Below are 26,848 nucleotides of genomic sequence, written 5' to 3' on the forward strand. Positions count from 1 at the left end.
GTCACAATTATCCCATACTTGGACGATCTCCTCATAAAGGCGAGGTCCAGAGAGCAGTTGCTGATCAGCGTAGCACGCTCTCGGGAAGTGTTACAACAGCACGGTTGGATTCTGAATATTCCAATGTCGCAGCTGATTCCTACGACGCGTCTGCCCTTCCTGGGCATGATTCTGGACACAGACCAGAAGAAGGTTTTTCTCCCGACGGAGAAGGCTCAGGAACTCATGACACTGGTCAGAGACCTCTTAAAACCAAAACAGGTGTCGGTGCATCACTGCACGCGAGTCCTGGGGAAGATGGTGGCGTCATACGAGGCCATTCCCTTCGGCAGGTTCCATGCGAGGACCTTTCAATGGGATCTGTTGGACAAGTGGTCCGGATCGCATCTACAGATGCATCGGCTGATCACCCTGTCCCCCAGGGCCAGGGTGTTTCTTCTGTGGTGGCTGCAGAGTGCTCACCTTCTCGAGGGCCGCAGATTCGGCATTCAGGACTGGGTCCTGGTGACCACGGATGCAAGCCTCCGAGGGTGGGGGGCAGTCACACAGGGAAGAAATTTCCAGGGTCTGTGGGATAGTCAGTAGACTTGCCTTCACATCAATATCCTGGAACTAAGGGCCATATACAACGCCCTAAGTCAAGCGGAGACACTGCTTCGCAACCATTCGGTGCTGATTCAATCAGACAACATCACCGCAGTGGCTCATGTAAACCGCCAAGGCGGCACAAGGAGCAGGGTGGCGATGGCGGAAGCCACCAGAATTCTTCGATGGGCGGAGAATCACGTACGGGCACTGTCAGCAGTGTTCATTCCGGGAGTGGACAACTGGGAAGCGGACTTCCTCAGCAGACACGACCTCCACCCGGGAGAGTGGGGACTTCATCAAGAAGTCTTCACGCAGATTGCAAGTCGGTGGGAACTGCCACAGGTGGACATGATGGCATCCCGCCTCAACAAAAAGCTACAGAGGTATTGCGCCAGGTCAAGAGACCCTCAGGCGATAGCTGTAGACGCACTAGTGACACCGTGGGTGTTCCAGTCGGTTTATGTGTTTCCTCCTCTTCCTCTCATACCCAAGGTGCTGAGAATCATAAGAAAAAGAGGAGTGAGAACAATACTCATTGTTCCGGATTGGCCAAGAAGGACTTGGTATCCAGAGCTACAGGAAATGCTCACAGAGGACCCATGGCCTCTACCTCTAAGACAGGATCTGTTACAACAGGGGCCCTGTCTGTTCCAAGACTTACCGCGGCTGCGTTTGACGGCATGGCGGTTGAACGCCGGATCCTAGCAGAAAAAGGCATTCCGGATGAGGTTATTCCTACGCTGATAAAGGCTAGGAAGGACGTGACGGCTAAACATTATCACCGTATGTGGCGAAAATATGTTGCTTGGTGTGAGGCCAGGAATGCCCCTACAGAAGAATTCCAGCTGGGCCGTTTCCTTCACTTCCTGCAGTCGGGAGTGACCTTGGGCCTAAAATTGGGGTCCATTAAGGTCCAGATTTCGGCCCTATCCATTTTCTTTCAAAAAGAACTGGCTTCTCTTCCTGAAGTTCAGACATTTGTAAAGGGAGTGCTGCATATTCAGCCCCCGTTTGTGCTTCCAGTGGCACCTTGGGATCTTAACGTGGTGTTGAGTTTCCTGAGATCACACTGGTTTGAGCCACTTAAAACCGTGGAGTTAAAATATCTCACGTGGAAGGTGGTCATGCTATTAGCCTTGGCTTCGGCTAGGCGTGTGTCAGAATTGGCGGCTTTGTCACATAAAAGCCCCTATCTGGTTTTACATATGGACAGGGCGGAATTGCGGACTTGTCCGCAATTTCTGCCAAAAGTGGTGTCATCTTTTCATATGAACCAACCTATTGTGGTGCCTGTGGCTACGCGTGACTTGGAGGATTCCGAGTTACTGGATATAGTCAGTGCTTTGAAGATTTATGTAGCCAGAACGGCTAGAGTCAGGAAAACTGAGTCGCTGTTTATCTTGTATGCATCCAACAAGCTGGGTGCTCCTGCTTCAAAGCAGACTATTGCTCGTTGGATCTGTAACACGATTCAGCAGGCTCATTCTGCGGCTGGATTGCTGCTTCCAAAATCAGTAAAAGCCCACTCCACAAGGAAGGTGGGCTCTTCTTGGGCGGCTGGCATTACAGCTTTGCCGAGCGGCTACTTGGTCAGGTTCAAACACTTTTGCAAAGTTCTACAAGTTTGATACCCTGGCTGAGGAGGACCTTGTGTTTGCTCATTCGGTGCTGCAGAGTCATCCGCACTCTCCCGCCCGTTTGGGAGCTTTGGTATAATCCCCATGGTCCTTACGGAGTCCCCAGCATCCACTAGGACGTTAGAGAAAATAAGATTTTACTTACCGGTAAATCTATTTCTCGTAGTCCGTAGTGGATGCTGGGCGCCCGTCCCAAGTGCGGACTTCTTCTGCAATACTTGTATATAGTTATTGCTTAAATAAGGGTTATGTTATGTTTGCATCAGGGTTATCTGATGCTCTGTTGTTGTTCATACTGTTAACTGGGTAAGTTTATCACGAGTTATACGGTGTGATTGTGTGGCTGGTATGAGTCTTACCCTGGATTCCAAAATCCTTTCCTTGTACTGTCGGCTCTTCCGGGCACAGTTTCCTTAACTGAGGTCTGGAGGAGGGACATAGAGGGAGGAGCCAGTGCACACCAGTATCCTAATTCTTTTTTGGAGTGCCCTGTCTCCTGCGGAGCCCGTCTATTCCCCATGGTCCTTACGGAGTCCCCAGCATCCACTACGGACTACGGGAAATAGATTTACTGGTAAGTAAAATCTTATTATAATATATATATATATATATATATATATATATATATATATATATATAAACATGCCCGAAGAGACATTAGTCTACTGGGTTCTAGAGTCAACGCTATGTCGATTTCTGCTAGAAGTGTCATGTGGAACATGCAATGGACAGGTGATGCCGACTGAAAGAGGCATATGGAAGGTTTACCTTACAAGGCTGAGGAATTGTGTGGAGAAGGGCTCTCGGACCTGGTCTCCACAGCTATAGCTGGTAATTCTGATCTATTGCCTTATATTCCCTCACAGCTTAAGAAAGCACGACATTATCAAATGCAGTCCTTTCGGTCGCAGAATAACAAGAAAGTACGAGGAGCGTCCTTTCTCACCAGCGGTAAGGGTACAGGGCACAGCTAGTTCCCAGGAACAGAAGTCCTCCCCGGCCTCTACTACATCCAACGCATGACGCTGGAGCTCCGCTAAGGGAGTCCGCCCCAGTGGGAGCACGTCTTCGACTCTTCACCCACATCTGAGTTCACTCACAGGTGGTTCCTGGGGCAATAAAAATTGTTTCTCAGGGTTACAAGCTGGAATTCGAAAGGTGCCTCCTCGCCAGTTTTTCCTTATCGCACCTACCGGCTTCTCCCCCAGGAAGGGAGATAATATTAAATACAATTCACACATTGTATCTCCAACAGGTGGTGCTCAAGGTTCCCCTCCTGCAACAAGGAAGGCGATATGACTCAACCTTGGCTGTAGTCCCGAAATCGTACGGTTCGGTCAGACCTATTTTTAAAATTAAAATCTCTGAACTTATACTGGAAAAGGTTCAAATTTAAAGTGGAATCGCCCAGAGCGATCATCGCCAGCCTGGAAGGGGGGGGGATTTGATGGTGTATCTAAACATAAAGGCTGCATACCTTCATGTTCCCATTTATCCACCCCATCAGGCGTACCGGACAATTGCGGTACAGGATTGTCATGACCAATTTCAGGGTAATTGGCGGAAATAATGGTGCTCCTACGCAAGCAAGGAGTCACAGTTGTCCCATACTTGGACGATCTCCTACTAAGGGCAAGATCAAAAGAGCAGTTGTTGAACAGCGTGTCACTTTCGCTGAAGGTGTCACAGCAACACGGCTGGATTCTCAATTTCCCGAGGTCACAGTTGGTTCCTATAACTCGTCTGCCCTTCTTGGGTATGATTCTGGATACAGACCAGAAATGGGTTTACCTTCAGATAGAGAAGGCCCAGGAACTCATGACTCTAGTCAGGGACCTATTGAAACCAAGACAGGTGTCAGTGCATCACTGCACTCGAGTCCTGGGAAAAACATTCCCTTCAGCAGGTTCCATGCGAGGACTTTCCAATGGGACCTACTGGACAAGTGGTCCGGGTCACATCTACAGATTCACCAGTTGATCACCCTATCCCCCAGGGCCAGGGTATCTCTCCTGTGGTGGCTGCAGAGTGCTCACCTTCTAGAGGGCCGCAGATTCGGCATTCAGGACTAGATCCTGGTGACCACGGACGCGAGCCTCCGAGGCTGGGGAGCAGTCACACAGGGAAGACATTTCCAAGGTCTTTGGTCAAGTCAAGAGACTTGTCTTCACATCAACATATTGGAACTAAGGGCCATATACAACGCCCTACGTCAAGCGGAGACCTTTCTTCGCGACCAACCGGTTCTGATCCAGTCAGAAAACGTCACCGCAGTAGCTCATGTAAACCGCCAAGGCGGCACAAGGAGCAGAGTGGCGATGGCGAAAGCCACCAGAATTCTTCGCTGGGCGGAGAATCATGTAAGAGCACTGTCAACAGTGTTCATTCCAGAAGTAAACAACTGGGAAGCAGACTTCCTCACCAGACATACGTCCTGGAGAGTGGAGACTTCATCAGGAAGTCTTCGCACAGATTGCAGTTCGGTGGGGACTGCCACAGATAGACAGGATGGCGTCCCGCCTCAACAAAAAGCTGCAGAGTTATTGCGCCTGGTCAAGAGACCCTCAGGCAGTAGCGGTAAACACCCTAGTGACACCGTGGGTGTTCCAGTCAGTCTATGTATTTCCTCCTCTTCCTCTCATACCCAAGGGTTGAGAATAATAAGAAAAAGGAGGAGTGAGAACAATCCTCATTGTTCCAGAGTGGCCACGAAGGATCTGGTATTCGGATCTGCAGGAAATGCTTACAGAAAATCCATGGCCTCTTCCTCTAAGGCAGGACCTGTTGCAACAGGGCCCATGTCTGTTCCAAGACTTGCTGCGTTTGACGGCATGGCGGTTGAACGCCGGATCCTAGCGGAAAAAGGTATTCCGGATGAGGTCATTCCTACGCTGATAAAGGCTAGGAAGGACGTGACATCTTAACATTATCACCGTATATGGCGAAAATATGTTTCTTGGTGTGAGGCCAGGAAGGCTCCTACGGAAGAATTCCATCTGGGCCGTTTCCTTCACTTCCTACAAACTGGAGTGAATTTGGGCCTAAAACTTAGGCTCCAGTAAGGTTCAGATTTCGGCCCTATCCATTTTCTTTCAAAAAGAGTTGGCTTCTCTACCAGAAGTTCAGACGTTTGTAAAAGGAGTGCTGCGTATCCAGCCTCCTTTTGTGCCTCCGGTGGCACCTTGGGATCTTAACGTGGTGTTAAGTTTCCTAAAGTCACACTGGTTTGAACCACTTAAAACGGCGGAGTTAAAATATCTCACGTGGAAGGTGGTCATGTTATTAGCCTTGGCTTCGGCTAGACGTGTGTCAGAATTAGCGGCTTTGTCACATAAAAGCCCCTATCTGGTTTTCCATATGGATAGAGCAGAATTGCGGACCCGTTCACGATTTCTGCCGAAAGTGGTATCATCTTTTCATATGAACCAACCTATTGTGGTGCCTGTGGCTACACGTGACTTGGAGGATTCCGAGTTACTTGATGTGGTCAGGGCTTTGAAAATTTACGTGGCCAGAACGGCTACAGTCAGGAAAACTGAAGCGCTGTTTGTCCTGTATGCATCCAACAAGATTGGTACCCCAGCTTCAAAGCAAAATATTGCTTGCTGGATTTGTAACACGATTCAGCAAGCGCATTCTACGGCTGGATTGCCGTTACCAAAATCGGTCAAGGCCCATTCCACTAGGAAGGTGGGCTCTTCTTGGGCGGCTGCCCGGGGGGTCTCGGCACTACAGCTGTGTCGAGCTGCTACTTGGTCGGGTTCAAACACTTTTGCAAAATTCTATAGGTTTGATACCCTGGCTGAGGAGGACCTCATGTTTGCTCAATCGGTGCTGCAGAGTCATCCGCACTCTCCCGCCCGTTTGGGAGTTTTGGTATAATTCCCATGGTCCTTACGGAGTCCCCAGCATCCACTAGGCCGTTAGAGAAAATAAGATTTTACTTACCGGTAAATCTATTTCTCGTAGTCCGTAGAGGATGCTGGGCGCCTGTCCCAAGTGCGGACTTCTTCTGCAATACTTGTATATAGTTATTGCTTCAATAAGGGTTACGTTATAGTTGCATCGGTCTTGCACTGATATGTTGCTTTCATACTGTTAACTGGGTAGTTATCACAAGTTATACAGTGTGATTGGTGTGGCTGGTATGAATCTTGCCCTTGGATTAACAAAATCCTTTCCTTGTACTGTCCATCTCCTCTGGGCACAGTTTCTCTAACTGAGGTCTGGAGGAGGGGCATAGAGGGAGGAGCCAGTGTACACCAGGAACTAAATTCTTTCTTAAAGTGCCCATGTCTCCTGCGGAGCCCGTCTATCCCCATGGTCCTTACGGAGTCCCCAGCATCCTCTACGGACTACGAGAAATAGATTTACTGGTAAGTAAAATCTTATTTGCTCTGACGTCCTAGTGGATGCTGGGAACTCCGTAAGGACCATGGGGAATAGCGGCTCCGCAGGAGACTGGGCACAAAAGTAAAAGCTTTAGGACTACCTGGTGTGCACTGGCTCCTCCCCGTATGACCCTCCTCCAAGCCTCAGTTAGATTTTTGTGCCCGAACGAGAAGGGTGCATACTAGGTGGCTCTCCTGAGCTGCTTAGAGTAAAAGTTTAAATTAGGTTTTTTATTTTCAGTGAGTCCTGCTGGCAACAGGCTCACTGCACCGAGGGACTAAGGGGAGAAGAAGCGAACTCACCTGCGTGCAGAGTGGATTGGGCTTCTTAGGCTACTGGACATTAGCTCCAGAGGGACGATCACAGGCCCAGCCATGGATGGGTCCCAGAGCCGCGCCGCCGGCCCCCTTACAGAGTCAGAAGACAGAAGAGGTCCGGGAAATCGGCGACAGAAGACGTCCTGTCTTCAATAAGGTAGCGCACAGCACCGCAGCTGTGCGCCATTGCTCTCAGCACACTTCACACTCCGGTCACTGAGGGTGCAGGGCGCTGGGGGGGGGGCGCCCTTAGACGCAATAAAAACACCTTAGATGGCTAAAAATACATCACATATAGCTCCTGGGCTATATGGATGCATTTAACCCCTGCCAGTTTTTCCTTAAAAAAGCGGGAGAAAGGCCGCCGAGAAGGGGGCGGAGCCTATCTCCTCAGCACACAAGCGCCATTTTCCCTCACAGCTCCGCTGGAAGGACGTCTCCCTGACTCTCCCCTGCAGTCCTGCACTACAGAAACAGGGTAAAACAAGAGAGGGGGGGGGGCACTAATTTGGCAGATTAATAAATACAGCAGCTATATAAGGGAAGAACACTTATATAAGGTTATCCCTATATATATATATATATATATATATATATATATATATATATATATATATATATATATATATATATATATAGCGCTCTGGTGTGTGCTGGCAAACTCTCCCTCTGTCTCCCCAAAGGGCTAGTGGGGTCCTGTCCTCTATCAGAGCATTCCCTGTGTGTGTGCTGTGTGTCGGTACGTTGTGTCGACATGTATGAGGAGGAAAATGGTATGGAGGCGGAGCAATTGCCTGTAATAGTGATGTCACCCCCTAGGAAGTCGACACCTGACTGGATGGTCTTATGGAAGGAATTACGTGATAGCGTCAGCACTTTACAAAAAACTGTTGACGACATGAGACAGCCGGCAAATCAGTTAGTATCTGTCCAGGCGTCTCAAACACCGTCAGGGGCTCTAAAGCGCCCATTACCTCAGATGGTCGACACGGACACTGACTCCAGTGTCGACGGTGAGGAAACAAACGTATTTTCCAGTAGGGCCACACGTTACATAATCACGGCAATGAAGGAGGTTTTGAACATTTCTGATACTACAAGTACCACAAAAAAGGGTATTATGTGGGGTGTGAAAAAACTACCCGTAGTTTTTCCTGAATCAGATGAATTAAATGAGGTGTGTGATGAAGCGTGGGTTTCCCCCGATAAAAAAACTGCTAATTTCTAAAAAAATTATTGGCATTATACCCTTTCCCGCCAGAGGTTAGGGCGCGTTGGGAAACACCCCCTAGGGTAGATAAGGCGCTCACACGCTTATCAAAACAAGTGGCGTTACCGTCTCCTGATACGGCCGCCCTCAAGGAGCCAGCTGATAGGAAGCTGGAAAATATCCTAAAAAGTATATACACACATACTGGTGTTATACTGCGACCAGCAATCGCCTCAGCCTGGATGTGCAGTGCTGGGGTGGCTTGGTCGGATTCCCTGACTGAAAATATTGATACCCTGGACAGGGACAGTATATTATTGACTATAGAGCATTTAAAGGATGCATTTCTATATATGCGAGATGCACAGAGGGATATTTGCACTCTGGCATCAAGAGTAAGTGCGCTGTCCATTTCTGCCAGAAGAGGGTTATGGACGCGACAGTGGTCAGGTGATGCGGATTCCAAACGGCATATGGAAGTATTGCCGTATAAAGGGGAGGAGTTATTTGGGGTCGATCTATCGGACCTGGTGGCCACGGCAACGGCTGGGAAATCCACCTTTTTACCCCAGGTCACCTCTCAGCAGAAAAAGACACCGTCTTTTCAGGCTCAGTCCTTTCGTCCCCATAAGGGCAAGCGGGCAAAAGGCCACTCATATCTGCCCCGGGGCAGAGGAAGGGGAAAAAGACTGCAGCAGGCAGTCTCTTCCCAGGAACAGAAGCCCTCCCCTGCTTCTGCCAAGTCCTCAGCATGACGCTGGGGCCTTACAAGCGGACTCAGGTACGGTGGGGGGTCGTCTCAAGAATTTCAGCGCGCAGTGTGCTCACTCGCAAGTGGACCCCTGGATCCTGCAGGTAGTATCTCAGGGGTACAAATTGGAATTCGAGACGTCTCCCCCTCGCCGGTTCCTGAAGTCTGCTTTACCAACGTCTCCCTCCGACAGGGAGGCGGTATTGGAAGCCATTCACAAGCTGTATTCCCAGCAGGTGATAATCAAGGTACCCCTCCTACAACAGGGAAAGGGGTATTATTCCACGCTGTTTGTGGTACCGAAGCCGGACGGCTCGGTGAGACCTATTTTAAATCTGAAATCATTGAACACTTACATACAAAGGTTCAAATTCAAGATGGAGTCACTCAGAGCAGTGATAGCGAACCTGGAAGAAGGGGACTATATGGTGTCTCTGGACATCAAGGATGCTTACCTCCATGTCCCAATTTGCCCTTCTCACCAAGGGTACCTCAGGTTTGTGGTACAGAACTGTCACTATCAGTTTCAGACGCTGCCGTTTGGATTGTCCACGGCACCCCGGGTCTTTACCAAGGTAATGGCCGAAATGATGATTCTTCTTCGAAGAAAAGGCGTCTTAATTATCCCTTACTTGGACGATCTCCTGATAACGGCAAGGTCCAGGGAACAGTTAGAGGTCGGAGTAGCACTATCTCAAGTAGTACTACGACAGCACGGGTGGATTCTAAATATTCCAAAATCGCAGCTGATTCCGACGACACGTCTGCTGTTCCTAGGGATGATTCTGGACACAGTCCAGAAAAAGGTGTTTCTCCCGGAGGAGAAAGCCAGGGAGTTATCCGAGCTAGTCAGGAACCTCCTAAAACCAGGCCAAGTGTCAGTGCATCAATGCACAAGGGTCCTGGGAAAAATGGTGGCTTCTTACGAAGCGATTCCATTCGGCAGATTCCACGCAAGAACTTTTCAGTGGGATCTACTGGACAAATGGTCCGGATCGCATCTTCAGATGCATCAGCGGATAACCCTGTCTCCAAGGGCAAGGGTGTCTCTCCTGTGGTGGTTGCAGAGTGCTCATCTTCTAGAGGGCCGCAGATTCGGCATTCAGGACTGGGTCCTGGTGACCACGGATGCCAGCCTGAGAGGCTGGGGAGCAGTCACACAGGGAAAAAATTTCCAGGGCTTGTGGTCAAGCATGGAAACGTCATTTCACATAAATATCCTGGAACTAAGGGCAATTTACAATGCCAAGTCAAGCAAGGCCTCTGCTTCAGGGTCAGCCGGTGTTGATCCAGTCGGACAACATCACGGCAGTCGCCCACGTAAACAGACAGGGCGGCACAAGAAGCAGGAGGGCAATGGCAGAAGTTGCAAGGATTCTTTGCTGGGCGGAAAATCATGTGATAGCACTGTCAGCAGTGTTCATTCCGGGAGTGGACAACTGGGAAGCAGACTTCCTCAGCAGACACGACCTCCACCCGGGGGAGTGGGGACTTCACCCAGAAGTCTTCCACATGATTGTGAACCGTTGGGAAAAACCAAAGGTGGACATGATGGCATCCCGCCTCAACAAAAAACTAGACGGATATTGCGCCAGGTCAAGGGACCCTCAGGCAATAGCTGTGGACGCTCTGGTAACACCGTGGGTGTACCAGTCAGTGTATGTGTTCCCTCCTCTGCCTCTCATACCCAAGGTACTGAGAATCATAAGAAGGAGAGGAGTAAGGACTATACTCGTGGCTCCGGATTGGCCAAGAAGGACTTGGTACCCGGAACTTCAAGAGATGCTCACGGAGGACCCGTGGCCTCTACCTCTAAGAAAGGACCTGCTCCAGCAGGGACCCTGTCTGTTCCAAGACTTACCGCGGCTGCGTTTGACGGCATGGCGGTTGAACGCCGGATCCTGAAGGAAAAAGGCATTCCGGATGAAGTCATCCCTACCCTGATCAAAGCCAGGAAGGATGTAACCGTGCAACATTATCACCGTATTTGGCGTAAATATGTTGCGTGGTGTGAGGCCAGGAAGGCCCCTACAGAGGAATTTCAACTGGGTCGTTTCCTGCATTTCCTGCAAACAGGACTGTCTATGAGCCTAAAATTAGGGTCCATTAAGGTTCAAATTTCGGCCCTGTCGATTTTCTTCCAGAAAGAACTGGCTTCAGTTCCTGAAGTTCAGACGTTTGTCAAAGGGGTACTGCATATACAGCCTCCTTTTGTGCCTCCAGTGGCACCTTGGGATCTCAATGTAGTTTTGGGGTTCCTAAAATCACATTGGTTTGAACCACTCACCACTGTGGACTTAAAATATCTCACATGGAAAGTGGTAATGCTGTTAGCCCTGGCTTCAGCCAGGCGTGTCTCAGAATTGGCGGCTTTATCCTATAAAAGCCCTTACCTAATTTTTCATACGGACAGGGCAGAATTGAGGACTTGTCCTCAATTTCTCCCTAAGGTGGTTTCAGCGTTTCACTTGAACCAGCCTATTGTGGTACCTGCGGCTACTAGGGACTTGGAGGACTCCAAGTTGCTGGACGTAGTCAGGGCCCTGAAAATATATGTTTCCAGGATGGCTGGAGTCAGAAAATCTGACTCGCTGTTTATCCTGTATGCACCCAACAAGCTGGGTGCTCCTGCTTCTAAGCAGACTATTGCTCGTTGGATTTGTAGTACAATTCAGCTTGCACATTCTGTGGCAGGCCTGCCACAGCCAAAATCTGTAAAAGCCCATTCCACAAGGAAGGTGGGCTCATCTTGGGCGGCTGCCCGAGGGGTCTCGGCTTTACAACTTTGCCGAGCAGCTACTTGGTCAGGGGCAAACACGTTTGCTAAATTCTACAAATTTGATACCCTGGCTGAGGAGGACCTGGAGTTCTCTCATTCGGTGCTGCAGAGTCATCCGCACTCTCCCGCCCGTTTGGGAGCTTTGGTATAATCCCCATGGTCCTTACGGAGTTCCCAGCATCCACTAGGACGTCAGAGAAAATAAGAATTTACTTACCGATAATTCTATTTCTCGTAGTCCGTAGTGGATGCTGGGCGCCCATCCCAAGTGCGGATTGTCTGCAATACTTGTACATAGTTATTGTTACAAAAATCGGGTTATTATTGTTGTGAGCCATCTTTTCAGAGGCTCCTCGGTTATCATGCTGTTAACTGGGTTCAGATCACAGGTTGTACGGTGTGATTGGTGTGGCTGGTATGAGTCTTACCCGGGATTCAAAATCCTTCCTTATTGTGTACGCTCGTCCGGGCACAGTATCCTAACTGAGGCTTGGAGGAGGGTCATAGGGGGAGGAGCCAGTGCACACCAGGTAGTCCTAAAGCTTTTACTTTTGTGCCCAGTCTCCTGCGGGGCCGCTATTCCCCATGGTCCTTACGGAGTTCCCAGCATCCACTACGGACTACGAGAAATAGAATTATCGGTAAGTAAATTCTTATTTTTATAAAACCATTAACACAATGAAATAAAACTCCCAGAGATTAGCTTGCTTTTAATTACATATTATGTTTTAAAGTATTAATGTAATGATGATGAATGCTAACTACAAGTATTGAAGAATAACTCAAAGCAAATAATCTTTTCATCAAGAATGGTCACTAATGCAGTGGACTTGAACTGTAAATGTTAAAATTAATAATAGTGCCAAATGTGTTTACTGGCCGAGTTCAGCACTGGTCATATTATTAAGCCACTGGTCGCATCTTCCAGAATCTGAAATGGTGTACTGAAGTGATAACTTGTGATACATTTCGGTCGCTGCTGATGTGACTGGAAGTGACGTGCCTAGTCTCACTGTCAAGAGACCAGAAATGAAGCGTTTACGTTGCGGACTACTGGACTCCTTGAAAATGGACATTATTCAGCACGGGTTGGAGATGCGTTGCATTCGCATACTCTCGACGCGCGCTGTAATGCGCGAGCGCGGGCTGGCATCCGGAAGGATGAAACTGCAACATGATTGACAGCGGCAGGTGTCATGTGGGCATCGACTCAGCATTACTGGGGGCGGTGTGGGGAAAACTGCGGTGGGGCGGTTTTTCGGTCTGTCCACCCTGCGCTTGCTTTCGCAGCCAGGCTGTGGAGGCAGGGGGCTTCCAAAATTCACATTGCAATCACATTGCTGCCGCGTATTTGCATGCTGGGTGGCATTGCCCTGTGCTGGGCGGCCCCCAGCACGTGATCGCAGCCAGTTGCGGTTTTGCTAAAATACTATAACTGCAATTGAAGCTCAATATGGTCCAAAAGCAGGCACTGTTTTAGCTGTGATTAAAAAAAAACTGTAATTATTAAACTGGGGGGGGGGGGGGAGCATTAAAAAAAAAAAAATTTAAATATATATATATTTTTTATAGATAGATGCATATTCTCCGGAATATAGATTCTTATAAGACTTTTAGGTTTTTACAACATAGTAATAGTCGCACCCACATTCTGTTCGGTATATAGCATATGTTGTGTTACAGGTTACTAGGGATCTTCATATTTTTTTTGCTGTTTTTAATTATTCTGGACAAAAAAAAAATAGCGTGAACAGGCTGCTAACAGTTGCATCTTATGTAAGACAAACAAGTGCAGCAGATCTTGTTACTTGATATTATAACAGTGATCTCCTGTTTTATTAGCTGCTAGTACAGGTTGAGTATCCCATATCCAAATATTCCAAAATACGGAATATTCCGAAATACGGAATATTTTGAGTGAGATAGTGAAACCTTTGTTTTCTGATGGCTCAATGTACACAAACTTTATTTAATACACAAAGGGGGTCATTCCGAGTTGTTCGCTCTGTATTTTTTTCTCGCAACGGAGCGATTAGTCGCTAATGCGCATGCACAATGTCCGCAGTGCGACTGCGCCAAGTAAATTTGCTATGCAGATAGGTATTTTACTCACAGCATTACGAGGTTTTTTCTTCGTTCTGGTGATCGTAGTGTGATTGACAGGAAGTGGGTGTTTCTGGGCGGAAACTGGCCGTTTTATGGGTGTGTGCGGAAAAACGCTACAGTTTCTGGGAAAAACGCAGGAGTGGCTGGAGAAACGGAGGAGTGTCTGGGTGAACGCTGGGTGTGTTTGTGACGTCAAACCAGGAACGACAAGCACTTAACTGATCGCAGATGCCGAGTAAGTGTGGAGCTACTCAGAAACTGCTAAGAGGTGTCTATTCGCTATTTTGCTAATCTTTCGTTCGCAATTTTGATAAGCTAAGATTCACTCCCAGTAGGTGGCGGCTTAGCGTGTGCAAAGCTGCTAAAAGCAGCTTGCGAGCGAACAACTCGGAATGACCCCCAAAGTTATTAAAAATATTGTATTAAATGACCTTCAGGCTGTGTGTATAAGGTGTATATGAAACATAAATGAATTGTGTGAATGTACACACACTTTGTTTAATGCACAAAGTTATTAAAAATATTGGCTAAAATTACCATCAGGCTGTGTGTAAAAGGTGTATATAAAAACATAAATGCATTCTGTGCTTAGACTTGGGTCCCATCGCCATGATATCTCATTATGGTATGCGATTATTCCAAAATACAGAAAAATCTGATATCCAAAATACTTCTGGTCCCAAGCATTTTGGATAAGGGATATTCAACCTGTAATACATTTCATAGTAGACTATTTTAATTGGTGATATCATTATTATATGAATTTAAATTGTTGGTGTTGTTTTAACTACTTTCTCATTTTTATTTGTAGCTGGAAGAACTCAATTCTTCTATGTATCCTTTTTTTTTTGTTATATTTGCCAAACCTTATTGTGTCACATTTTATGTATTGTAGAGTTTAGCAGTTCAACGGTTCTTTTGATTTGGCAGAATACTGCCATTTTACCTTTATAAAAACCTCAGAGTAATTTAATCATTTTTATCTGGACCTATTAAATCGGTGCTGTATCCCGTGCAATAACCCTCAGAAGGTGCACTTTGCGCAGAATCTGTGGGTTAATGTGCTTTACCCCACAGGAAAAATGCAATACTAATTGAATAGCTCCACCCATGAAACCAACAGCTTTACCCGTGCGGTAAACACTGCAGATAACTGAAGCTGCCCCTTTGTGTACATATATTGCTAGCACTTTGAAATAGTACACACCATGGACCCTATGCCGAGTTGGATGATTATCAGGGCAGAATTTGTCTACAGACTCAGTACACTGTACACAGTACCCACACTGGCAAAAACAGCCTTGAAACGGGTTTCTCTCCATTTTAAGCACCAGATTACCTCAGCCAGTATAAAAAAAGCAGGAAGACTGTGCGCCATAGAAGGGGTGGGGCCTTCACTATGAGAGGATCCAGCAGCTCACTAGCACCATTTTCCATCTGCAGTGGACACAGATGCTGACTGACAGGGACACGCAGCTCCTCCGGAGAGACTCCAGATTATCTCGGCGGTACCAGGGGGGTCATAGCATGGGGGGAGAGATTATTAGTGTACTAAGTCCCCTATCAGGGTACTTAGTCTGCGACTCGGCTAAGCTTGGAATTAGCAATAAGGGCGCGGTGGGGGCTGGCTCCAAATAACACTGTGTCTCTCTGAAGGGCTCTTTGTGGGTTAATTGTTCTTAACCTTTTCCTGTGTGTGAGTGTGTGTGCTGTCACAGTTACATTATGTCAGGCAAAGAGTGTGTTTCTTGTACAGCGGAGTGTTCCTCTTCCCCAGGGGGCTCACTACTGGGTACTCAGGGCAGTGCACCTTCCCAGAATAGCGGGGCTGAACCGGAGTGGGTTAGTTCCATTAAGGGAATGATCTCAAATATTTCTACAAAACTATCCTGCAATGAGAAAGAGACTCAATACTTAAGACAGACTGTGGATGAGTTTATGAACAGAGACTCGGTCCCCAAACCAGCATCTCAATCCCCTCCCATTTGTCCGATCACTGGCCCTTATCCTGCAGTCTGACTCTGACGCTGATGGGTCAGACATGGAGGAGGGTGAGGTGGATTTGGAGGGGGGAGGGTGCTACTCTGTCACAGGGAATGGAGGCTCTTATAGAGGCTATCAGATGTTCTGCAAATTCCTGATAAGGTGTCAGAGGAGTGTGAGGAATCTTATTTTAATGTAAAAAAGAAGTCCTCGGTCACTTTTCATGCCTGTTTAAAGAACCGTGGGTTAATCCTGATAAGATATTTCAAATCCCTAAAAGGTTGCTCTCATCTTTTCCCTTTTCTCTGGAGGATAGGAAAAAAATGGGAAAATCCACCGATAGTGGACGCATCAGTGTCTAGGCTGTCACGAAAAAATTGTATTGCCTGTTCCTGGTGCAGCCTCCCTAAAAGATACGGCTGATCTCAAAAATGAGACTACACTCAAATCATTGTACACAGCTGCTGGGGTGGCCCAGAGACCCACTATTACATGTGCGTGGATCACAAAAGCCATTTCTAAATGGTCAGGTAACCTAATTGAGGGGTTGGATTCCTTGTCTAGGGGGATGTTGTTTTACTCCTGCAGCATATACAGGACTCTGCAAGCTTTATGGTGGAAGCCATAAAAGAGATTGGTTTGCTTAATGCACGCACCACCGCTATGGCAGTGTCAGCACGCAGGGTCTTGTGGCTACGCCAGTGGACTGCTTATGCGGACTCCAGGAAAGGCGTGAAAGGCCTACCATTCACAGGAGAGGCCTAGTTTGGAGATGAACTAGACAAATGGATCTCCAAAGCTACTGCGGGTAAGTCTACGTATCTTCCTTCTGCAGCTCCCCCAGCCAGGAAAGTTTATTCAGCTTCACGTTTACAGTCCTTTAGGACAGCCAAGTTTAAGGGAAAATCCACAGGTGCCTCCAGAGGCGCAAGAGGTAAACCACGCAAACCAGCAACTTCAGGTGCTCAGGAACAGAGCTCAGGCTCTGATTCCTCAAAGCCTTCAGCATGACTGTGGAACGCGATGCCTGGAGGGCTGTCAGGTGGGAGTCCGACTAAAATTCTTCAGTCACATCTGGTCAAGTTTGTGCCGGGATTCCTGGGTCATAGATCTTATTTTCCAGGGCTATAGACTGGAGTTTCAAGAGCTTCTACCTCACATATTCTTCAAATTAGGCTTACCAGCTTCACAAGAGGCAAGTATAACTTTACAGCAGGCCATCCAAAAACTGGTACAGACTCAAGTCATTGTTCCAGTTCCAACTCATCTGCACAACAAGGGGTACTATGCCAACTTGTTTGTAGTACCAAAACCGGACGGTTCGGTACAACCAATTCTGAACATCAAGTCCTTGAGGTTCAGTTCATAAAAGTGTTCAAGTACAAGATGGATTCTCTGAGAGCGGTGATCTCAGGTCTGGAGGAAGGGGAATTTCTAGTGTATCCTGATATCAAGGATGCGTACCTTCACATTCCGACCTGACCGCCTCATCAGGCTTGTCTACGGTTTGCACTGCAGGACTGTCACTACTAGTTCCAGGCCCTGCCATTTCATCTCTCCACGGCACCGAGGGTGTTCACCAAAGTGATGGCAGAGATGATGTTTATACTCTGCAAGCAGGGAGTGAACATAATTCTGTACCTGAACGATCTTCTGATAAAGGGGCCGTCCAGGGAGAGGTTGCTGGACAGCATTGGTCTCTCAACCAAACTTCTCCAGGATCACGGGTGGATTCTAAAACTTCCAAAATCTCACCTGGAGCCAACACGGAGGCTTCCATTCCTGGGAATGATACTGGAAATGGAGTCACAAAAGATGTTCCTTCCGTTGGAAAAGGCATTGGTAATCCAGTCGATGGTTCGGAATGTCCTGAAGCCAACCCAGGTGTCGGTGCATCTGTGTATTCGCTGTTTGGGGGAAATGGTGGCCTCTTACGAGGCACTTCAATACGGAGGGTTCCGCAAAGACCCTTCCAGCTCAATCTGTTGGACAAATGGTCCGGATCGCATCTTCACATGCACCAGAGGATCCATCTCTCGCCAAAAGCCAGGATCTCCCTTCTGTGGTGGCTACAGATTTCTCACCTCGTCGAGGTTCGGAATTTAGGACTTGATCCTGTTAACCACGGATGCAAACCTTAGAGGTTGGGGAGCAGTCCCCCAGGGGTGCAGTTTCAAGGAAGATGGTCAAGTGAGGAAGTCATCCTTCCAGTCAACATTCTGGAACTCAGGACCATATACAACGCCCTTCTACAGGCCTCTTCTCCTATTCATGATTGGGCCATTCAGGTCCAGTCGGACAATGTGACGGCAGTGACATACATAAACCGACAGGGCAGAATGAAAAGCAGAGCAGCAATGTCAGAGGTGTCAAGAATTCTCTTCTAAGCAGAAAAAACGCTGTGGCGCTGTCAGCGGTCTTCATTCCGGGAGTAGACAACTGGGAAGCAGACTTCCTCAGCAGACATGACCTGCACCCGGGGGAGTGGGGCCTTCACCCGGAAGTGTTCAGGTGCTTGACACGTCGGTGGGGCTATCCACAAATCGACATGATGGCCTCTCGTCTCAGCAAGAAGCTCAAGCGGTATTGTTCCAGGTTGAGAGACCCACAGGCAGTGGCGGCAGATGCTCTGAAGACTCCATGGGTCTATCAGATGGTTTACGTGTTTCCTCCTCTTCCTCTGATCCCAAGAATTCTAAAAAGAATAAAAAGGGAAAAGGTTCAAGCAATACTCATTGCTTCGGACTGGCCAAGAAGGGCCTGGTACGTGGACCTTCTGGAGATGCTCCTTGAAGGTCCGTGGCCTCTACCTCTTCACGTGTATCTTCTGCAACAGGGCCCGGAAGAGGGATCCCTAGCAAAGTTATCCTGACTATGATCCAAGCCAAGCCTGGAAGGGGGTAACGTCTAAACATTACCAACGTTTTTGGAAGAAGTACATAACTTATTCTGCGGCGGAATTTCACCTGGGACGTTTCCTGCTTTTTCTGCAGGCACGTGTGGATGTGGGCCTACGTCTGGGCTTCATAAAAGTCCAGATTTCGCCCATGTCCATTTTCTTTCAAAAACAATTGGCTTCTCTCCTTTGAGGTCCAGGCATTTTTGAAAGGTGTTCTGCGCATCCAACCTCCCTTTGTGCCTCCCACGGCACCTTGGGATCTCAATTTGGTACTGCGGTTCCTCCAATCGGAATGGTTTGAACCATAACAGGAGGTGGACGTAAAATATCTTACGTGAAAGACTGTCACACTGTTGGCCTTGGCTTCAGCAAGACGTGTGTCGGAGCTGGGGGCTTTGTCTCACAAAAGCCCATATTTAATTTTCCATGTGGACAGAGCTGAACTCAGAACTCGTCAGCAATTTCTTCCGAAAGTGGTGTCTGCGTTTCACATCAACCAACCTATTGTGATTCCGGTTATCACCGACACTTCTGCTACTTCAAAGTTTTTGGATGTTGTGAGGGCTTTGAAGGTATGCATAAAGAGGACAGCTCGTCACAGAAAATCTGACTCGCTGTTCGTTTTCTGTGATCCCAATAAAATTGGGTGTCCTGCTTCAAAGCAGACAGTTGCATGCTGGATCAGGCTCACTATCCAGCATGCTTATTCCACGGCAGGTTTGCTGGTTCCAAAATCTGTACAGGCCCACTCTACTAGGTCGGTGGGTTCTCCCTGGGCGGCTGCCTGGGGTGTCTCTGCTTTACAGCTCTGCCGAGTGGCTACTTGGTCTGGTTCAAACTCGTTTGCGAAGTTCTACAAGTTCGATACTTTGGCCTCTGAGGACCTTCAGTTTGATCAATCGGTTCTGCAGGAACTTCAGCACTCTCGCACCCGGTTTGGGAGCTTTGGTACATCCCCATGGTACTAAATGGAACCCCACTATCCTCTAGGATGTAAGAGAAAATAGGATTTTAATTACCTACCGGTAAATCCTTTCCTCGTAGTCCGTAGAGGATACTGGGTGCATGCCCGATGCTTTGTTCTTCCTGCACTGTTATTTAGTTAAGTATTGTTGGTTCAGCTGTTGCTGTTCCTGTTTAAAGTTGGGTTAGCGTAGCTTTCCTCTGTTTGTGTGTGCTGGTTCGGAATCTCACCACTATCTTTATCCATCCTTCTCTCAAAGTATGTCCATCTCCTTGGGCATGGTTTCCTAGAATGAGTCTGGTAGGAGAGGCATAGAGGGAAGAGCCAGCCCACACTATCCAATTCTTAAAGTGCCCATGGCTCCTAGTGGACCCGTCTATACCCCATGGTACTAAATGGAACCCCAGTATCCTCTTCGGTCTATTAGAAAAGCATTTACCGGTAGGTAATTAAAATCCTATTTTCGGAGTAGCCCAGGACTTACTCAGCCGCTGCGATCACTTCAGCCTGTCCGGGACCGGAATTGACGTCAGACACCCGCCCTGCAAACTCTTGGGCACGCCTGCGTTTTTCCAACCATTCCCAGAAAACAGTCAGTTGCCACCCACAAACACCCTCTTCCTGTCAGTCTCTTTGCGATTGGCTGTGCGAATGGATTCTTCGTAAAATCCTTCGCACAGCAACGATACGCTTTGTACCCGAGCGACGCGCCTGTGCATGCGCAGTTCTTGCTCTTGTTCCATTGCAGTGCATGCGCAGTTCTGACCTGATCACGGCGCAGCGAAAAAAGCTAGCGTGCGATCAGGTCTCAATCACCCCCTAAGGGCGATATCCTATTAGCTGCGGTACAATACCGCATCTAATGGAATCCCCTGGGGCACTTATGCAAAGCAGAATCCCCGATAAGCAACCCCAGGAGACAGTTTTTCATCCAATAACACATGGGTCCAGGAACTTATCATGGATCCCTTGTGTTACTGGGCAATATCTGGTAATTTATCGAACCGTTAAAAATGGGCTGTAATTGTATAGCCCGAAAGTTTTTTGTTTTGTTTTTTTTCCGTTCGGTAAAGTACCGCATGTAATAGGATACCACCCTAAGGGGTGTATTCAATACCAGACAGGTCAGTATTCAATGCCGGGTTTGGCCCGTTCTGAAAGTAGCAATCCAACTTTCTTTTAAAGTCAAATTGACATTGTCTGAAACGGGGCTAAAACCTGTCTGGTTTGGCTGCGCTTCCGACAGCCAACGTGGATTCCGACAATTCGGGAATTCCCTACTTGTCAGAAAAAAGCTGGCGGCATTGAATAGGTCGGAACCCCTTCCGACCTATACCTGTTGGAAGCTGCCGTCTTTGCGACAAGACGGCAGCTTCCGACAATTATTGAATACACACCTGTGTGTTTATACTAGAATGTATCACCCTTACCTTTTGGTGTAACTTTAATCTACTGTTACACATCACCATATTATTCTGTCAAACACTCTCTTGACAAAGTACTATCTCATCAAAATCCTATGAGAGAAGAGACTCTGTGTTTACCAGTTGTACAATTTTTGCTGATTTAAAAGAAATTGTCAGCTTCTATTTAAATATGAACAGGACTTGTCTCCTTGTCTTCTGATGTAACTGAAATGAGCTACTGATACAGTATCTTCATCACCGAACATTTTGTGTTCCTAACTAATATATTTCACCATTGGACCAAGTGCATCCTCAGCTTGCACAATAGTTCTTATAACTGGACAATTTGTGTCTTATAGAAAAGGTAATAACTATATATGGCAGAGGTTCTCAAACTCGGTCCTCAGGACCCCACACAGTGCATGTTTTGCAGGTCTCCTCACAGAATCGCAAGTGAAATAATTAGCTCCACCTGTGGACCTTTTAAAATGTGTCAGTGAGTAATTAATACACCTGTGCACCTGCTGGGTTACCTGCAAAACATGCACTGTGTGGGCTCCCGAGGACCGAGTTTGAGAACCTCTGATATATGGCATAGGTCTACAAACTCGGTCCTCATTACCCCACACAGTGCATGTTTTGCAGGTCTCCTCACAGAATCACAAGTGAAATAATTAACTCCACCTGCAGACCTTTTTAAAATGTGTCTGTGAGTAATTAATACACCTGTGCACCTGCTGGGTTACCTGCAAAACATGTACTGTGTGAGGTAATGAGGACCGAGTTTGCAGACCTATGATATATGGAATTTGTTGGTGCTTTTAACATATGTGTATACTTTGTGTTGATTGGGCAGACTAATCATTCTTCATGGAGTCTGGATGCTCCTTTTTTCCCGTTATCACTATTATTATTGTCCTTCACTAGTATAGCACTGTAATTATGGAAAGCAACTTGATATTTTTTATTTTAGTAATGCACAGGTATTCATATACACTATCTTCCATTACTGGGTTTACAACATGGACATAGCTATAGTGGGTGCAGGGAGTGCCATTGCTAAGTGCACTAAGGTTATTATGTTGCCTACCATGTTCCCAGATTGCCCATTAAGCACCGTGTGGCATAATGTGAACTGGTGGAACTGTGTGGCATGTGTACTGGCAGCAGTACAGTATGGCATATTGTTAACTTAGTGCACTACAAAGTGCCCTAATGTGAATGGTGGTATAACACTGTATGGTATAATGTGAACTAGGGCACTTTTTTCCAGTATGGGAACCACTGCATAGCCTATATTTTAAATGGCCCCTCCTGGTTGGCACTACATATGTTATTCAGTGTAATATTGGAAAACTGCCCCATTGTTAGTGAAATTTGCTATAATCATAATCTTTACTGACCAGCCTTAACAATATGAATCAGACAAAAGCTTCACCTGGCAGATGTCCAAGATATCCCAAAAACTACAGCTAATTGAAGACTCTATTGCCTAGGACTGTTTTCTGACTTTACACATTCTCATCTTCAATACCTCATACTTTTACATTTGTGAAATAGATTTTTATGGTTTTGGCGTTTTCATTTCCAGGTTCAGAAAGTTGGGGTAATGTGGGCTGATAACTGTGGCATAACAACATCCTTGATCTGAGTGTAGTCAAAAGTGTTTGTGGATTAAGCAGTGATCCTGTAAATGTCCTCCTGTCAAATGGCTTGTTTAAAACTAATGCAACTTTTTTTTTTTTTTTCCTCGACTGTTCTGAAACCCAATTATTTCCATTCCTCTCATTATTTTGTGGTGAATAAGAAATGACTTGTCTACATTGCCAAGCAACTGCACTGGAACAATCTACTGCAGACCTGGACAAGCTGTGCTCTCCAGGTGTTGTGAAACTACAAGTCCCAGCATACTGAGCCAGCTGGTAGGTGATCCTGGAATTTGTGTTTCACAAATCCTGGAGAGCCGCTGGATATCCAGGCCTGATCTACTGTGTAACTTGTCCAAATATGGGAAGTTTTCACAGTTTGTTGAACTTGATGCTTTTATTATTATGTTTGTTATGCTCCAAAGCTATTGCCTTGTTATTAATTACGGTGGCATACACTGCCCAGCTTATTTATCTTCATTGTTTACATGTTGACAATCAAAATGCTACTGAGTTTAATGTATATTCTTGTGTATGTTTACTTTTTAAACAAATAGTTCTACGCATAGCTTGTGTATGCAGGCTAAAAAGTATTTTTTTTTTATTTTTTTATGTGATTTGCTCCTAACAGCAGTTTTGATACTGTATGTTTCATTTTGTGTTAAAATATACTAATATTTGGTGAAATTACTCTATATCATACTGGCCAAATAAATTCAAAATACATTGCGAAAAGTGTAAGATTTAAATAAAAAAAAAAATGCTTTAAGTTGCATATCCTTTACTGCAGGTGCTGTTTTAGTAATGGGGGAAAAAAGGTAAGATCAATGGTTGTGATACCTATTTGGATCCCAGTCATAGTTCTTCTTCATGTGATGTACAATATATTTTACAATAACTGCTACATTGGTCACAAAATAAAACCAATAATTTTTCATTCTTGGCTGAATGTTTTGTTTAAAGTGTTGGTCTTATGTTGTTACTATGTGATGTCAGTGCTTTGTACTCTATCTTCAGGTACATTTTAGGATATAAATGAACAGCCTAACATATGCCAACATGTATACCAAAATTATACATGCAGTTTTCTAATAAAATCTGATATTTCAGTTTCCATGTGATACTGTGTTAACTAATATTTAGTTGCTGTTATATATTATGTTGTAGAGATACAGCTGTAGGTTCATTTTATTTAATAGAAAAGTAAAAAAAATGTATCCATCTATATTTATCATATATTTACAACAGATTGACTGGAGGCCATTTTCACGCCTTAGGGGTGTATTCAATAACTGTGTGAAGCTGCCGTCTTGTCGTAAAAGAGGGCAGCTTCCAACAGATTTCAGTCGGAAGAGGTTCCGACCTATTGAAAAAATGAATTTTTTTTCCGATAAGTTGGGATTTCCTGACTTGTCGGAAAACACATGGATCGTCGGAATAGCCGCCGTTCCGCGTGCTTCTGTCGGAAATGGGGCCAAATCCAACAGGTTTTGGCACCCTTTCCGACAAACTCAATCCGACTTGAAAACAAGTCGGATTGAGGTGAGGATACGGGGAGCGGTGCGGCGGGATACGGGGAGGAGAGGTACCTTGCCTGGCCATCCCCCGGCCGGGCACCTCTCTCCCTGCAGCACCTTCCCCCCCCACCCCACCGCTGCAGACGCTGGCAGCTCCCCCTGCCTCGCTGACCCAGTCTCTGCCTCGCTGACCCAGCCAAGACACTGCCCTGCTGCTATGACACTAGGCCTTGGGATTGTCCACGTGGCCTTTCCCAGCTGGGATCGCCAGCTTGCAGGTGAAGGAGGAACTGCATCCATGTCGCTCGCTCCGGCTCTGATCACCCGCTGGCAGGAGGAGACGCTGGCAGCTCCCCCCCGCACAAATCACCGCCGCAGATGCTGGCAGCTCCCCCTGCCACCCGCAGCCATCACCTCCCCCTGCCGTCTGCCCCCTCCACCGCAGCTGGCAGTGCACCCGGCACCCACTGACAGCAGCGGCAGGACAGGACCCCAGGTACGGCCAAATCAAACAGTCTGATTTGGCTCAAATCCGACAGTCTGATTTGGATGTCCATTGAATAGCCCTTGTCGGATCCATTCCGACAAAATGCATGTCGGAATGGATCCAACACTTATTGAATATACCCCTTAGTGACTTGTGGGTATTTTGTAGCTTTGTAATTAGACAAATATTTTTTTTTAAAGAGTAATTATGTGTCTTATACTATAACTGCAAATGCTCATCCTCAGTATAACAAAAAGAAGAAAAAAAATCAGTCTATATGTAGAAAATATAGTTTGAAAATCTGGCATCCTATTTTCGGAAGCTCTCCAGATGTTTTATGTTAATATACAATAATATATAATGATATAAAATAGACAAGCTCTGGGTTTTTGTTTTTGTTTTTTTTGTGTGTTTCATGGTAATGACAAGTGTTATGTCACTTCTCCAGTCCACATGTGTTTGTGTTACTGCCAGGGCATGCCATAGGCATTTTGATTTCAGGACCAGCAGTGCTAGTGACAAACATCTGCAATGACACATCTGGAAATGTAGTTGTAACGTACAGAATTCCTCTAGGAATTTATTGTAAAATGTAATCTCAAATTTCACTAGAAATGGGTAAAAAAAAAATAGATTTTTTTTTTTTTTTTTAATGTCTCAGTTTAGTAGCTTATTTATCCTCAACATTCTAGATCTCTGGTCTAGTAATTGGGTCCTCTCTGCTTATTTTTGTAGTCAAATTATTTTATTTTTTTTACAAGGTTTATTTTGTCTATATACTATCTGCAGAGATTCTATAGAACAAAACATCATAAACAAACTAAAGATTACCATATCTAATAAACTACACCACCTCCCCGAAGGAAGTCATTTTGGGGATATATTGCAAAACTTGTTCCTGTTTGGCTTTCTTAAACTTTACTGGGAGCTGGAACAAAAACTATTTTATTTATTATATACACTTTTTTTCATTTTCTCTTAAACTGTGTCACTTTAACAGAATTATAAATATAAGCATCTGATAATAAAGTCCCAAATGTATATATTGTGCTGCTATTCCTTTGAACAGTGATTTACAAAATGTGTTCTGTATTACTTGACCAATCATGCTAGTGTTAAGAACCAAGGTGTGTATTTCTTAGACTTCACATATGTTGACTGTATTAAACATTGCAGGCCAAGAACAACAAATACATCATAAAGTGTTCTATGATCAACCCGACCACAAAGTTATTTATGCAGGACATTATAAAAATGTTGTACACTTGTTGTCTTAATCAGCTTTGTTGTATTTTTTTTTTTTTTAATAAAGATGTTTTTTTTTAATAATAATTCCTGCACTTCAGTAGGTTTGTCGCCCATGCACATTTGAAATAAAATACCCATAATGTACATGTCTCCAGCTGTTTTTCAGGCTTATGTAGAAATGTTTTCTTTTTAAGTTGCTCAGGATCCACCAAGACATCAGGTACAAACTTGTATTTCTGAATTAGGCCCCTGTTCTGCCTTCCCAGTAAGGTTAACAATAAGAAAAAGATGCTGCAAATGTATATTTCGAAAAGGTTAATGTAAATAATTATTATTGTGTTGTGATCGGGTGGGGGTTGGAGGGTTTGCAATATATAGGGGTTTTTAACCACTATTACAGTACTTGCCAAAAAAGTTATGCTTTTGGACAGTTTTTGAAAATGAATAGTATAGCAAATTTTAAAGGTCAGTTATACTTGCAGACAATGTTACTTAATTTGTTGGGTGCGGAAATTTGTGGGGACTAGTTCCTACGTATAGTTCTATATACTACCCTTATATTTTCCCTGAAAATGGTGGTTAAAGTAATAAACTATAGAGTTCAGTATGTTACATTTTAGAGCAGCCATTAATAGGATTTGAAGACAGCTTGGATAATAACATTGACTATCTGGAACAGTCATGGCCTGTTCTTTGGTCGCCTTTGTAGTAGCAGATCGGTATGAAATGCCGGCGGACAGGATCCTGGCTGTCATCCTGACAGCGGGATCCCATCTGCCGTAAGGCCGACAGCAGGGCGAGCGCTAGAAAGCCCCTTGCAGGCTCGCTGCACTCGCAACAGGTTCTATTCTTCCTATATGCGTGTAGTGGACACCCACAGAGGGAGAAAAGCCTGTCGACGACAGCGTTTCCACCACT

At 46.0% G+C, this 26,848-nt stretch overlaps 1 protein-coding gene across 2 annotated transcripts in view; it reads left to right on the plus strand.

Annotated features, from left to right (window-relative positions):
• Positions 1–23,792, plus strand: part of CCDC28A (coiled-coil domain containing 28A) — a 70,383-nt gene extending 46,591 nt beyond the window's left edge. For both annotated transcript variants that reach the window (XM_063917438.1, XM_063917437.1), the window contains exons 5-6: positions 14,592–14,614; positions 22,458–23,792. In XM_063917438.1, the coding sequence (XP_063773508.1) occupies positions 14,592–14,614; positions 22,458–22,512 (78 nt within the window). In that variant the 3' untranslated portion in view covers positions 22,513–23,792. The remainder of the gene's footprint in view (positions 1–14,591; positions 14,615–22,457) is intronic.
• The last annotated feature ends 3,056 nt before the right edge of the window (positions 23,793–26,848 follow it).

The sequence above is a fragment of the Pseudophryne corroboree genome, chromosome 4 (genome assembly GCF_028390025.1).
Source record: "Pseudophryne corroboree isolate aPseCor3 chromosome 4, aPseCor3.hap2, whole genome shotgun sequence".
NCBI classification, from domain to species: domain Eukaryota; kingdom Metazoa; phylum Chordata; class Amphibia; order Anura; family Myobatrachidae; genus Pseudophryne; species Pseudophryne corroboree.